Here is a 15,720-nt window from a genome sequence, read left to right as displayed (position 1 = left end):
TAATTTCTGTTCTGATCTTTATTATTTTCTTCTTTCTGCTGGTTTTAGGCTTTTTTGTTCTTTTCCTAGCTCCTTTAGATGTAAGGTTAGGTTGTTTATTTTTCTTGCTTCCTGAGGCATACCTATATTGTGATAAATTTCCCTCTTAGAACCTGTTTTGCTGCATCCCAAAGGTTTTTTTTTTTTTTTTTTACAAATAGTTTATTGTCAAATTAGTTTCCACATGACACTCAGTGCTCATCCCCACAAGTGTCCTCCTCCATGCCCATCCCCCCCTCCCCTCCACATCCATCAGTCCTCAGTTTTTGTCAGCATTCAAGAGTCTCTCATGGTTTGCTTCTCTCCCTTTCCCCCGCATCCCAAAGGTTTTTGACTGTTGTGTTTTCATTTTCTTTTGTTCTTTCTTTTATTTCCTGTTTGACACGTTCATTGTTTAGTAACATGTTATTTAATCTCCATGCATTTGTGATTAATCCAGAATTTTTCTTGTGGTTAGCTTTTTTTTTTTAAGTTTATTTATTTTGAGAGAGACAGAGACAGTGTGAATTGGGGAGACACAGAAAAAGAGAGAGAGAGAGTGAGCAGGGGAGGGTGAGAGAGAGGGAGACACAGAATCTGAAACAGGCTCTAGGCTGTGAGCTGGCTGTCAGCACAGAGCCCGACGCGGGGCTCAAACCCACGAACCGTGTGATCATGACCTGAGCCATAGTCAGACGCTTAACCAACTGAACCACCCAGGCACCCTTCCTTATGTTTGTTATTAAGTGGTTTATGAATGTGGGTGCTTTCATGTCAGGTGCATAAATATTTAACAGTTGTTATATCTTGTTGAATTGTCCCCTTAATTCTTATATAGCGACCTTTTGTGTCTCCTGTCACAGTCTTTGTTTTAAAATCTGTTTTGTCTGATACAAGTATTTTTACTCTGGCTTTCTTTTGACGTTCGTTTGCATGATAGAAGTTTCTCTTCCATGGGGCGCCGGGGTGGCTTAGTCGGTTGAGCGTCCGACTTTCGCTCAGGTCATGATCTCGCGGTTCGTGGGTTCGGGCCCCGCGTCGGGCTCTGTGCTGACTGCCAGCTCAGAGCCTGGAGCCTGTTTCAGTCTGTGACTCCCTCTCTCTCTGACCCTTCCCTGCTCACGCTGTCTCTCTCTCTCCTAGAAATAAATAAAAATATAAAAAAAAAAAAAAAAAAGAAGTTTCTCTATCCCCTCAGTTTCAGTGTGCAGTTGTCTTTTGGTATGAAATGAGTCTCTTCTAGGCAGCATATAGATAGGTCTTGTTTTTTTATCCATTCTGTTACCCTATGTCTTTTGACTTACATTCAGAGTGATGATGATGATGATTTTTTAGTGAAGGAGAGTGGCAGAGAGAGAAAATCTTAAGTCGGCTCCATGCTTAGCATGGAGCTAGATGCGGGCCTCATTCCCACAATTTTGGGATCATGACCTGAACCTAAATCAAGAGTCAGACACTCAACTGACTGAGTCATCCAGAAGCCTCACACATTCAGAGTAATTATTGATAGATGTCGATTTATTGCCCTTTTATTACATGTTTTGTGGTTTCTAAAGATTTTCTCTGACCCTTTCTTTCATGGTTTGCTGGTTTTCTTTAGTGATATATTTGGATTTTTCTTTACTCTCTACGTATTTATTAGTGATTTCTGATTTGTGGTTACCATTAGGTTTGTACATAACATCATTTGCATATAACAGCCTATATTAAGTTGGTGGTTGTTTAAGTTTGAACCCATCCTTTGCTCCTCTTTTCCCCACATTTTCGGTATATATTGTTATAGTTTATATCCTTTTATTTTGTGAGTTCCTTGACTGATTTTTTACAGAAGTATTCAGTTTTACAGCTTTTGTCTATCTTACCTTCATAGTGTCATTTTTGATCTTTCCACTCAGAGTCCCCTTTAATATTTTTTTGCAGGGCTGGTTTAGTAGTCATGAACTCCTTTACTTTTTGTTTGAGAGACTCGTTATCTCTCCTATTCTGATTGATAATGTTACTGGATAGTGTTTCTTGGATGCAGTTTTCCCCATTCTGCACTTTGAATATATCATGCTACTCCTTTCTGGCTTAGAAAGTTTCTGCTGAAAAATCTACTGATAGCCTTATAGGGTTTCCTTTGTATGTATTTGTCTTTTTTTTTTTTAATGCAGCTTTTAATATTTTTTCTTTATATTTTACATTTTAATTACAATATGTCTTGGTGTGGATCTGCTTTTGTTCATTTTTTTGATGGTTCTCTGTGCCTCCTGGATCTGGATATCTGTTTCCTTCCCAGATTAGGGAAATTTTCAGCTATTATTTCTTCAAATAAATTCTGTCTCCTTTTTCTCTTTTCTTCTGTGACTCCTATAATGTGAATGTTACCTTTTAATGTCACTGAGTCACTGAGTTCCCAGGTTTATTCTCATTTTGCATAATCCTCCTTTCTTTTGTTTGTTCAGCTTGATTACTTTCCATTGCTGTCTTCTAGGCCATTAATTCGTTCCTCTGCATCTTCCAGCCTGCTGTTTATTCCATCAGGTGTGTTTCTTATTTTGTTTATTGAGCCCTTTATCTCTGCTGTTAGTCCTTATCTCTGTGTTAATGATCTCACTGAGGTCCTCTCCTCTTTTCTCACTTCCAGTGAGCATCCTTATGATCATTGCTTTAAGTTCTCAATCAGGCATTACTTCTGTCTGTTTTGCTTAGATCTTCTGCTGTGGCCTTGTCCTGTTATTTGATTTGGAAGAGATTCCTCTGTCTTCTCATTTTGTCTAAGTCCCTGTGCCTGTCTCCATGTTAGGAAAGTCAGCTTTGTCTCCTCTTCTTGAGGATAATGGCTTTATATTTAGAAGAGGTCCTGTAGTGTCCTGCAGTGTAGTGTCTTTTGTTCCCCAGGGTCTGGAGCTTCAAGGGATGTCTTCAATGTGTGCTGTTTGCACTTTGCTTTTGTGTCCTGGCTGCTTTATTTTTCAGGCCAGTCATCTGCAGAGGGTCTCTTTGTTGGTGGGCAGTGTTTGGTCCCTAGCCTGAACGTGACTTAGTTTTAATTAGGTGTATTCTGGTCTGCTTGTGAAATGAGTCCTTCTGCCACCGCCAAGGGAGCCAGGGCCCTGCTAAACTTGGGGCTTTGCTGTGCTGGGACTGAAGCAAGTGTGACTGGGAGGGGCAGTTGCACTGGAGCTCAGGGCCTGGGGGCTTAGTGGAAGCAAGTTAGGTGGTATCAGTGATGCTGCTGCTTCCCGCAGGTGGCCCTGTGCTTGTGCTGAAGGGGAGAGGAGGGAAAGGCAGTGGCCAGGGATCTCCGTGAATGCTATCTGTCAACAACGATGCACTGTGAGATGAACAGATACCCTCCGCACTATGTGCCCCCTGCACTCTTCAGGTCACTGTTTCCACACTGTATATCTGTGGACTGTTTGCCCTACCTTTTCTCCAAGAGCAGCCCCAATGTCCTCTAAGCTTTCCCAGAGCCAAGCATGCTTACATTTCAAACTCCAGGCTAAAAGCTCTGCTGGTTCCAAGAACTCAAGTAATTCAGGCCCTTGTGCTCTCTAAGCCAGTTACTATGGGGATTCCTTTTCCCCATGCACTCTCCTGTGGCTCCTTCATGACCACAGCTCCCTACCCACCACAGTGGTCATAATCCATTTCTTGCCCAAGCCACATCTCTACACTTCCTTCCTTTGACATGGCCTCTTTTCTACCCTTAGTTGTGGAGTTTCTTCTGCCAGTTTTCAGGTCAACTTCTAGGGTATGTAGAATGATGTGATAGTTATCCAGTTATATTTGTGGGATTATGAGAGCATAGGGTCCTCCGACTCCCCCGGCATCTTCCTTCCCCTGGAATTGAACGTTAAAGAGTTTCTAACTCTTTGTATATGAAGTTTATGATTTGATAGGAAATAAGTATCTTCTCAACCTTTTAAGATATTCGGCATGTTCAAAAAAAATTTTTTTTGCGTATAGTTGACATACAATGTTATATTAGTTTCAGGTGTTTAACATAGTGACTCAACTTCTCTGTATGTTACACTGTGCTAACGATGAGTGTAGCTACCATCTGTCACCGTACAGTGCTATTAGAGTACTATTTACTAGATTTTCTAGGCTGTACCTTATGTTTATGTGAATTAACTCGTTCTGTAACTAGAAGCCTGTATCTCCTCCTCCCTCTCACCCATTTTGCCCATCCCCTCATCCCCTCCCCGTCTGTTCCCTCTGGCAACCGTTAGTTTCTTCTCTGTATTTATAGGTTAGATTCTGGTTTTGATTTATTCATTTGTCTTTTTTTTTTTTTTTTAAATACTTTTATTTATTTCTAGGAGAGAGAGAGAGAGACAGCGTGAGCAGGGGAGGGTCAGAGAGAGAGGGAGATACAGACTCTGAAATAGGCTTCAGGCTCTGAGCTGGCAGTCAGCACAGAGCCCGACGCGGAGCTCGAACCCACGAATCGCGAGATCATGACCTAAGCGAAAGTCGGACGCTTAACCCGACTAAGCCACCCAGGCGCCCCTCATTTGTCTTTTAGATTCCACATATGAGTGAAAGTATATGGTATTTTCAACAGTGAGCATTTGTAAAGGAAAAAGTCACTTCCCTTGTGTGTTTCTCATTAACTCACACTATTATCACACTCACAGCACTTTTGACACCAGGTTTTACCCCACACCAAGTAATTTTCTGTGACACCAGCTAAGTGTCCTGCAATTTAATTTAACACTGACTCTTTTTATCTGGAGTTGGGATCAGATACCGCACGGTAAGGACTCAGCCCCATAAGACTGCCCCTCTCCCTCCACGTGCTTCAGATGCCACTTGCAAGTCTCAAGTTGTCACCTGTATTTCTGACCAGCTGTCTATCAATTGGGGTTCCCATGAACCCCTCCTTGGGTTTGACAGTTTGCTAGAATGGCTCATAGAACTCAGGGAAACTTTTTTTTTTAATATTTTATTTATTTTTGAGAGAGAGCATGAGCAGGGGAGGGTCAGAGAGAGAGGGAGACACAGAATCTGAAGCAGGCTCCAGGCTCAGAGCTAGCCGTCAGCATAGAGCCCGATGTGGGGCTCAAACCCACGAACCGCGAGATCATGACCTGAGCTGAAGTCGGACGCTCAACCGACTGAGCCACCCAGGCGCCCTTTAGGGAAACATGTTTACTAGTTTATTATAAAATAATGCAAAAAGGATACAGAGGACTATTCAGATGGAAGAGATAACATAGGACATGGTATGTGGCAAAGGGCATGGAGTTTCCATGCTCTTTTGAGGACACCGTTCTCCCAGCATCTCCATGTACTCACCAACTTGGCAGCTCCTTGAGCCACCCCCTTAACTCAGGATTTTTATGGAGACTTCATCACATAGGCATGAGGGATCATTAACTCAATTTCTAGCCCGTCTCTGGAGAATGGCTGGATATGGCTCAGAGCTCCAAACTTCTAATCATGGCTTGGTCTTCCTGGTGACGAGACCTCATCTAGATGCGCATCAAGGGTCACCTCATTTGAACAAAACACATTTCTGTTACCCAGGTAATTCTGCAGGATTACAAGCTCAGTGTCACAAACCAGCGTCACAGACCAAATACGAGAACAAAAAATGTTCTTAGTGCTCTTATCACTTAGGAAATTATAGGGGTTTAGCTCTGTCCCACGAACTGGGGGTAGAGACCAATATATATATTTTCTATTATCTCATTGCATTTATCTTAGAAATAAGAAAATTACATGAGAATTACCTATATGGTGAAGCCTATGTTATTTTTACATTTCATTTATTTTCCTTTATTCCCTACTTCATTTCTTCAAGTTGTCAAGGTGTGATGGTCAACATAGAACTTGGTTTGCTCCAAATATGCTTTCTTGAATTGCAGAGATACAAGTTAGCCCCATAAATCCTACCTAATTTGGTTTCCTTTTTGCATAGTGTATATAATAAATGACATAAATATGTGTATATATACATACAGATACACACACATATATGTTGGGGTTCCAACTTTTGTAACATTTGTTAGGACTCCCTGTGTCATCCGAATACATACTTAACCTGTTAAATACTCTTATCTAGGAATTTTAATTTAAGAGTGAACTGTTGTTTCTTCCATTTCTCAAAATACGGATTTTAAGTGCTGTTTTTTTTCTTCTAGGTAGAACTGAAGTTTCCTGCACCAGGCAAGCCTGGAAATTATCAGTATACAGTGTTTCTGAGATCAGATTCCTATATGGGTTTGGATCAGATTAAACCCTTGAAGGTAATAATAGTGATTCTTCAATAAATATGGTTTCCTGTTTGAAGAAGTGCTTAATATACTAGGGAAGCATTGCTGGTTTGGAGTAATAGAGGGAAAAAGATGTCATCTTATACTTTATATATGATATTCTTAACGGCCTGCTCTTTCCATAATAAAGTTGTTGAGTTAAAGGAGTATAATGCTTTAGAACCTTGAAAATACTAGATTTAGAATGTTAAATATAAATTACTTAAGGGATACTCTTAATGTGCTTTTATATGCTATAGCTTTATAGGGCCTCACCAACCGGATTCTTTTTTTTTTTTTTTAAGAAAAGCACATGTATTTTCCCCATAGATTCTGTTGGAGTGTTTATTAATTTCTGAAACTAATTTGTTTTTTTATCATATTAGAGTATACACTTGTGTAAGTATCATTTGAAGCACATTCCTGTCAGTGTTTACCAGTATCACTTGAGGTTTTATAAAAGGTGTTCTCTTGTGTAAAAGCTGTATTGAAGTCTTGCACCGTATGCTGGAGTCCCAGAGCATAGGGAGCCAGTACAGGCATGCCTGTGTTTTCCCATGACGATCTCCTGTTTCTTTCCATTGTCAATAGAATTTTATTTCATGAGGCTGGAGGCTGCAAAATACCTTTTTAAAAGTCACATTTGAGCTTTTCTTCCCTCAGCAGACTTACTGAGACATATCTCAGTGCTGTTGTTCCAGAATCACAATTATTAATCTTTCATGCTACAGAGTAAATAGCATAGTTTCTGTAAAATTAAAATGTCAGATTGCATTAGAAATTTAACGACATTTGCGTGTTATTAGATTACCTTTTTATTTCTGGGATGAATGTTTATTATAAGTAATTATGTTAAATTTAGAGTTACAACCATAAAATCTATTTCTTTATAATCGTTGTGGTCAAAGAAAATCTTTTATCAGATATTTCTTCTATTATTCTTCCCCAAATTTCTCATGTCTATTTTATTCTTCTTTATAGTTGGAAGTTCACGAGGCCAAGCCTGTACCAGAAAACCACCCGCAGTGGGATACAGCAGTAGAAGGGGATGAAGACCAGGAAGACAGCGAGGGCTTTGAAGATAGCTTTGAGGAAGAGGAAGAAGAGGAGGAAGATGATGACTAAGCAGTACTATGAATGAACCACAATATTTGCACATATTTGCAAATTTTTGCTCTTTTGGAAGTGTATAATAAACCAGAAACAGTGCAGAACTGATGTTGAGGGAGATATTAGTTCTTTACTAGAAATGGGTGCATATTACAACTAGGCAGTGGTAGTGCCTTGGTACAGTCTGAAAAACACTTAAGGCTTGTTAAAGCCTTTCAAGTATGGATGGGATGGTGCATTTATTTCATCTGCAAATGATAATAAACCCTTTGTTATAACTGTCCAGAAGTGTGGGCTATGTATTATCTGATCATTTTATGGTCCCAGTAAAAGTAAAGGTACATGAAAACCAATCTATAAGTGAGCAACTTTTCTTTGTTTAGCTTTAGTTTGTAGCAAACATTAAAGTATGATAAACACCATACATATGTTTTAAGTAACATCTGCTCAAGTTTTAATTTTTTGATAAGCTTTATCATTCATTTTATTGACATTTTGCAGTGATACAGGACTATTTATAACAGCTCTATTCATAGCTTTAAACTTTTTGTTTTTATCTATCTTGGTCATAAGTTGGCATTCTGTCACATTCCGCATAATACAGAGGGCTACATTTGGGGATTTTCCTTTTCTTAATTGCCCAGAGTTACTATACAGACTGTAAAAATGGCTTTTCATGGCTTAAAACATTTTTAAGCCTCTATTTTAGCAGATCAGTGCAGGATCTAATTCTTTTTATAAGCTATAGGTCTAAAAATGATTGTGGGACCATATGATGTTGGTGACTCATGTTATTAAACCTTTTTTAAAAGGTTCACTATGAAAGCTAAAATACATTCTTAGCTTTTAATCTACCTGACTCAGAAACCTTTTAAGGAAAAAAATAGATAACATGCAAAGGAGGCATTTTTTTGTATTCATTTTGGACTCCTGTCAATAAAATAGAAATTTGACTCATTTTATGTTTGTAATGGTGTGTCTTTTTACTCCCAGAGAAAGCATATAATAGGAGAATTCATTCTTTTATTTTTCAACTAAAAGTTTAATAGTGTATGCTACTTCTGAAGTGACCACTATATCTGTATGGTATTGAAAAATCCATGAGTGGGAGGAATTTCCCCTCACACATTGCAACCCAGAAGGATAGTGCTTATAGAGAGTAGAAATGTATACATGATGAATCATTGAGGTAGGACGAATATTTTTATTACTAGATACTGAGGAAGCATATGTCTGTAATAATATAGTACTGATTGTAATAATCCTCTTCTATCAAAATCTCCATAGGCCTAAGTACTGTTGGAATACTGATTGTGACCTTATTGATTTAAAAGGTTGCCACTTGCCATTCAGAATTACCACTGGTATTTTGTTACTGCAGTAGTTGGAAATAAAATTTGGAACTTACCAAAAACATGAATGGTTTTTCTGGTTCTAAATTTAGAATATAATATTTTCTACAATATGCTCAAAGCAGTTTTTTCACTAGAAACTCCATCACCTATTTTTCTTTTTAAAGGTGCCTCAGTCGTGCCACTGAGGAGCTGTTTCACTTTACAAGTAGAGGGTTTACTTTTTGAGTAAGGTTTTGCTGGGAAGCTCCAGTGTCAGATGAGCCAGCTGCTGGTCACTTAAGTGTGGTAGAAGGCAGAGAGCCCTGCCTGGAGCATCAAGCAAGAGGAGTTGTTCGAGAAAACGTGAACAAACCAAACAATGTGTAATGTGCACATATCCTGGTTTTCTTAAAAGAAAATTTTCAAGAAAGTATTTCTATTCTAGTAGCTATTTTGTCTTAAAGAAGCTTTCTGTGTTTAGAGAGGAGGATTTCACAACCTAGTAACCCACCACAGTACTTAAAAAAACAGCAACACCTTGACCTTGGAAAAATCCCACTAGTCTGTTTTCCTTTGCCCTCTGGGTGATATATATGTACTTCCCAACCACGTAAGTACATTATCCTCTAATAAGTGCTTTAGGTAAAAACTCCATATTGCAGTAGTGAAAAAACTGAGCCTTCGGTTTATGGTTCCCATCTCTTCAGCAAACCTCTAAACTCCCTATCGCTTCTCCTGATCAAGATTTGATACCTAACCCTGGTTTGCATTAATCTAATGGTAACTTAGTGTAGTTTCAGTTTTGTTTTCATCAAGAAACTATTTTGTCAGTAATTGAACATACAGATGAAATCAGTGTGTATACACAAAGTGAAACATTATGAAATTAAGTTATTTAAATTGTGCAATATTTCTCTCTAAATTGGTGCGGCACCTATTACAAGAGAACTCTTCCATGAGACCACACTTGAAAGTCTAGCAGTTGTAAATTTTAGTGTTAACAAAACTTGATTGAGTCCCTGTGGTGTTTGTCATGTGTGTATCTCAATCTCAAAAGTCAGATATTCCTGTCCTTCCTACAAAAATTTTTTAAGTTTTCATGAATACTTTTTTAAATTAAGGAGCACTTTGAATAAGGTTCTCTGTGTGGGAAATACTTTTCTATTTCTCCCAGCTTGCACTGAGGGCTGGAGAAAGACAAGCCTGGCTCACTGTACTCCACTGCATGGCTGGAAGCCCAGACCTTGGGTAGAAGCAATGTGGGTTGTGGGATGCCGAAGGACTGACTGATGGGGAAAAGAGGTGGGATGATGTTGAGAAATGTAATGCAACTCTTGAGTGTATTGCTGACCATGACGTTTGTCTAGTTCTTTGCTTCAAAAAATCACGACCAGATGCTGAAGTGTTCTTTAGCAAGTTTTTTCAAATGTAACTCAGCACTCTACATGTTTGAGGGGTTGTTCATCAGTTCATCGTTTGTCATATACTCACTGAGTTTCTATGTTTTCAGGTCTATAATTCGTTACTGGGGCTATAGAAGTCAAAGAATTCACGTTCTTAAGGACTCACTGGTTTTAGGACAGGCAGATGTGTGGCAATCTATTCTCAACCATTTGTGTTAGATAATGGCCGTTGTTTGGAATGCCCCTCCCCTTTTTTTTTAAAGTCTTTTCCACTATAGGCAGAGGAATTATTTTTTTAGGTACTAGCTTTTTTTTTTTTTTTTAAACAGGCAAATCGTCATCATTTAAGTATTTCTTTAAAGCGTTTTTCTCACCAAATATTCTTAACTCTATGAAATCCCCCATTTAAATTTGCCTTAAGATGAAACAGCTATCATGGAACTATCAACATTTCACTAAGTGGGTAGTGATTGGCCCTAATGTGTCTTAAGTTAGTGTCAAACATCTTCACACATTTAAACTAGACATTAGGTCTATTTTGCAAAACTTTAAAAGCTATGATCTTGTACATTTTTTTGTAAACAAGCTAAAAATCCATATATGGCAATCCTTGGCATGCTTTAGGGCTGTGGTTTCAGATGGATGTGTGATATATATACCTGGGGTATGCAGATCAGCAGTCCATTGGGAAAAGGTAAAATGGTTATTTGTATTTACTCTCATCCTTTTAAATTTCTATTTTTGTGTGTTTTATAATGTACATAATATATTGTACAATTGTACACATAATTCGTAAATAAATAATACATTTATTGGTGCATCATCTTTTTGTGATTTCAGTGCATGATCAAAACATTTAGGCATGCTGCTTTTAGGTATAGATAGGGTGACATTTAAACTACAGTGAAGGTTTGGACTTTCGACACTCACCATTTGAGTTCACAGTGTGATGTTACTCTGCTGGAAGAGTTGGCATTCACTCTGTCTAGTCCTATTGTACGGCCCAGGAGTAAAGTGATACTGGCTGAGATGGAACTGAGTAGGTTTGGCGATGGGGTTAATAGATGAGGGAAGGGTTCTATGCAGATTCCATGGAATGGAAGTGGGGCAGATGGAGGCAGAATTGCTAGGGACGACCTGTTGGGACGTCCAGAAAAGGCTATAGTTCTGTTAGTGCTCCCTGCAATCTGACTGCTACAAATTTAAGATGAGTATGGGAAGGACTGTCCATTCTCTTTTCAGCATGAGGTAGTTCAGCATTAACCTGTCAGGCTGCACATGCAAAGGGAGCTGAGTTCCTTTATCTTTCTGAACTTCTGAGGTTTATACTTTAAAATCTGGAAAATGGTAGCAATGCATAACAGATATAAGCAGATTCCAGGAAGAGCAACTTCAAACGATTTCCCTGTAGTTTCCAGCCTGGTTCCGGCAGAGGGCGATAGGGCATAATTTTTGTTAGCAAAGAAGGGTTTCGCTTGTGGGACTAAACCAAAATTAAAGACGTGCTTTGTAATTTGTTTTATTTCCACCTTCTAGGATTACCTTCTTCCCCGTTTAATCTTTTTTAGTCCTTTCTAACCTTTGTCTCTCTTACATATGTCTTTTAATACATTATATTTACTTCTCATTTTTCTGGCTAGAAATATTAAGGGCATTTGCAACAATCTCCAGAAGATGGTCCTTATATATTCATTGTGCAGGAATTGTATTAGATCATTTGCCTGAGAGCGGTGAAAATCAGGTAGGACAAAGAAATCCTTTTACTCTATAAATGTAAGCTTCAGGGGTGACTGGTGTCAAGAACTGTGAAGGGTCTGAGACGCACGCTGTGTGCAAGCTAACAAGTTAACCTGCCACAGTATCATGCACGTTGGCCACAGATGGGAGAGTCCCAGGTCAGAAGCCTCTTGGACTGTGTGAGCTTCCTGTTCCTCATCTCTTGCTTTCCAAGCTCCAGGGGGACGAGGCAGAGTAACCCAGGCAGAGCCTGCACCCGGAGTGTGTTTCTGTCACAGCTGAGGAATTTCTAGCTCAGGAAGCCTAGTCTTTTAAAGGGCATGCAGTCAAGGCTGTCCGCCAGGGGAATATGCTCTCTTCCAAGGTTGTTTCCTACATACAAAGATAGTCTGGAACAAAAATGCTCTGCCTCCGCTCACAAGATGTGCAGAAACAGGAGATTCCCATGGAAAACTGTCTCTCAAAAGTTGGAATTCAAAAGACATAGTACCTCTATTCACAGGGAGTCTTTGGACTTTCTTCGGTTGAAATTGAGGAAGCTCTGAAATACTCTGAATAGTCGTGCTGGCACCTGGGATCATCCTTTGAAGGAAGATTTATTTTTGGTTTTGACTGTGAAAAGTGGTTTGGAGATTATGCAGATGAATGGGGAGGGGAATGGATTTGCTGATAGACATTTTGATCAAGAATGAGGCATGTGACTAAAATTTAATGAGAGACTTTTAAAAATCATGATCATTAAACTGCATTTGAGACATCCAATAAGATTACCAGGATAACTATAGCCTCCCTCATTTATATGCATTAGTCTGCATCTATATCTTGGTAAAATTAGTCTACTTACTTTATAATCACATCCCAAGTTTCTCTTGCCTTTAAAAAAGAAACTCCCGTATAATTGACATCCAGTATTCTATTAGTTTCTCTCCAGCTTTTTTATTCCTTGATCTTCTACCATATCCTTAGGACTTCAGTCACTGACTGTGCTGAACATCACTTTCCAGATTTCTCCAAAAGCCTATACGGTTCCTCTCCTTGACGTGATAGCACACACACTGTGAAACAGAGTGAAGGGGTAGCGCCAGGAGGGGTGCCTGAGCTGAAGGGCAGCAAGGTTCCCCTCCCAAGTGTCCTGAAGTCACAGCTCTGCCACAACCAACTCTCGGTTCAGAACTCTGCAGTTACTCTTTCCCACGATCCCAAGGAGCTCTGGCCCCACTTACCCCACCCCTTTCTTACACAACCCTGATCCGGGCCTATTATCATGGAAATTACAAGGATTAATGTGATTTTCAGCAAAGTGCTTTGGAGAACTGGAGATGAAACTATGGTGTTATGATTCGCAGCCTTATTTCTTTAGACACTGAAAACCCCCACACCTTTCAAGTCTGCTGACTTAATGACAGGGTATCTCGCTAAATATCAGGAGTGACACATCAGGAGCAGCACATTTCAGATGGGAGTTTGGGTTTGGGAATACTAAAACTGAGTTTCGAGTAGAATTTTGAATGTGTGTTAGAAACAAAAATTTTTAGAGTGAGAAAAAAAATCTTTAAAAAAGAAGCCTTCCTCCATCTCATGCAGTATGATCTATAAAGTTTGCATAAATAAAGGTTTTATAATCTGATTGAACCAAGTACCTGCCTCCCTAACCCTCCACATAAACGACCTGAAATGTGGACTAGAAACAAAATTCCCTGGATTTTGCTTTTGGAGTTTAAAAAAAAATTTTTTTTTAAATTTTTATGTGTTTATTTTTGAGACTGAGAACGCAAGTGGGGAAGGGGCAGAGAGCCAGGGGACAGAGGATCTGAAGCGGGCTCTGGGCTGACAGCGGGGCTTGAACTCATGAACCCTGAGATCATAACCTGAGCTGAAGTCAGATGCTCAAACGACTGAGCCACCCAGGCGCCCCCAAAATCCCTGGATTTGGGTCTTGGAGCTACCTCCATGGGGTGGACAGCATGCGAGTAAGTGCTGAGAACTCGTGACATGCCTTCTCTTTAGCGCTAGTTTGAAGTAAATTGCACTCCCAGTTTTACCCACGGAGGGCCAGGGGTTGATGTGAGGGAGAGACCTAAAAAGGAAGACCCAGAGAAGAGAAGTGACTTGTCACAGCTGGTGACAGAACTGGAGCAGGGATGCAGGCACCGTTCCATAGAGGCTGCTGCCCACAGTCCATACCCATGTGTCCACCTGCGCCACACAGCCTCCCACAGCGGAGCTACCACAGGAAAACCCTGCTCCCCAAAGGAGGTTCTTCTCCTTCTCCAGCTCCAGGGGCCTGAGGCTGCAGGGAGGGGCAGAGGACAAAGCTAATAATAGACCATTGTTTACTGTTCCAGGTGCTTGGGACACAAAGAGAACAGAACAGAAAAAGGGGGAAAAGATCCCTGCCACGCATTCTACCAGGGGGAAAAGAATGAACAATAAACAGAAGAGGTAAATATACCATGTAAATGGTATATTTGAACTTGGTAAGTGTAATGGAAGAAGTAGAGAAAGATAAGAAAGGCAGGGGAGGCAGTTTCAGTGTTCATGGTCAAGACAGACCTCATCTCAAAGCGGCCATCTGAGCCAAGGCTTGAAGGAGTGAAGAAGGAACGAGAAAGTTAGGCGTACAGATTAGAGGGCAGAGTTCTGGACAGAGGGCAGAGCAAACACACAGGCTCTAAGGCAGGAGCAGCCTGGCCTCTATGCAGAGCACCCAAGAGGCCAGTGAGCGGATCAGAGTGAATCAGGGGAAAGAGAAAAAAGTCCCAGCAGACTGGGCCCCGTAATCCCTCATAGGGACATCAGCTTCTACTTTGGGTGAAGTGGGAGCCACTGCAGGATTTTGAGCAGGGGAGGGATGGGATATGCTTGTGTCTTAAAAGGACTCCTCTGGCTGTTGTGTTTAAAACAAACAAACAAAAACGGACTCAAGAGAGAGGCTTGATGCACGAAGACCCAGTGAGGTTATTGCAGAAAGCTCCCTGAAGTTCTTACACACATTACAAGGCCATAGGTGTATAGTATAGCTGTGCCTCGGCCCAGATGGAGGCTCGGGGGACGGGGTGGGAGCCATGGAGGGGGGCGGGCAGTGTTTGCACTGGGGCTGTGCATATCTGAAGGTAAAGCCAGCAGGCTTGCCCAATGAATTGGATGTGCTGCTATGAGAGAGAGGGGGGAGTAAGGATGCTGCTGAGGATGTCCCTGACAAGTGGAAGGAGGGAGTTGCCATCAGCTGAGAAGTTAGAGGCAGAAGGTAGAACAGATCTGGGAGGAAAGATTAGAAGTCCCGTTTGGGTATGTTAGTTCGAGAGTCTTCATATGGAAAACTTAGAGTGGTGGCTGGACATATGAGTCTGGGGTTTGCGAACAAAGTCCGGTTAGAAATATAAACCTAGGGTTAAATGGCATTTACATGCTGGATGGGACCCCTAAAGAAATATGAACAGAGGTCTGGGCCCTGAGGGGGTTGCCATTACAGGTTGGGGGTGGGGCGGGGGCAGACGGGGAGGCAGTGGTGCAGGAGGCAGAGAAGGAGAGCAGGGAAACCAAGAGTGTAGTGACCTGGAGGACAGTGTCAGGAGAAGGGATGCCACTGGTGTCGCCTGCGGTTCAGAAGGCAAGTAAAATGAGTGCTGAGAATTGTCCTGTTGCTGATCCTCCTAATAGCAATTGCAGTGGAGACAAAATCCCGTTTCAAGGGGGCTTGAAAGAGAATGGGAATGAGGACTGTGTGGTATTGGGACAAAAGCAAAAAGCCCAGTGATACAGAAAGGAAATCCAGAAACAGACTCGCACATGTGGACAGACTCACACATCGGGTATACATGACAAGTTGGCATCGCAGAGCAGTGAAGGAAAGGAAGGTGTTTTCCAAATATG

General features: G+C 40.8%; 1 protein-coding gene across 1 annotated transcript in view; it reads left to right on the top strand.

The window, feature by feature from the left end:
- The window catches only part of SEC63 (SEC63 homolog, protein translocation regulator), a 79,469-nt gene extending 71,813 nt beyond the window's left edge, over positions 1 to 7,656 (top strand). Inside the window, exons 20-21 of the mRNA XM_039237394.1 lie at positions 6,153 to 6,257; positions 7,245 to 7,656. Of these exons, the coding sequence (XP_039093325.1) occupies positions 6,153 to 6,257; positions 7,245 to 7,388 (249 nt within the window). The 3' untranslated portion in view covers positions 7,389 to 7,656. The remainder of the gene's footprint in view (positions 1 to 6,152; positions 6,258 to 7,244) is intronic.
- Positions 7,657 to 15,720: the final 8,064 nt, after the last annotated feature.

This window comes from Hyaena hyaena, unplaced genomic scaffold (assembly GCF_003009895.1).
Source record: "Hyaena hyaena isolate Hyena2069 unplaced genomic scaffold, ASM300989v1 scaffold_123, whole genome shotgun sequence".
In the NCBI taxonomy this organism is placed as follows: Eukaryota; Metazoa; Chordata; class Mammalia; order Carnivora; family Hyaenidae; genus Hyaena; species Hyaena hyaena.
Note: the sequence above shows the minus strand (reverse complement) of the source record. Positions and strands in the feature narration are given on the sequence as shown.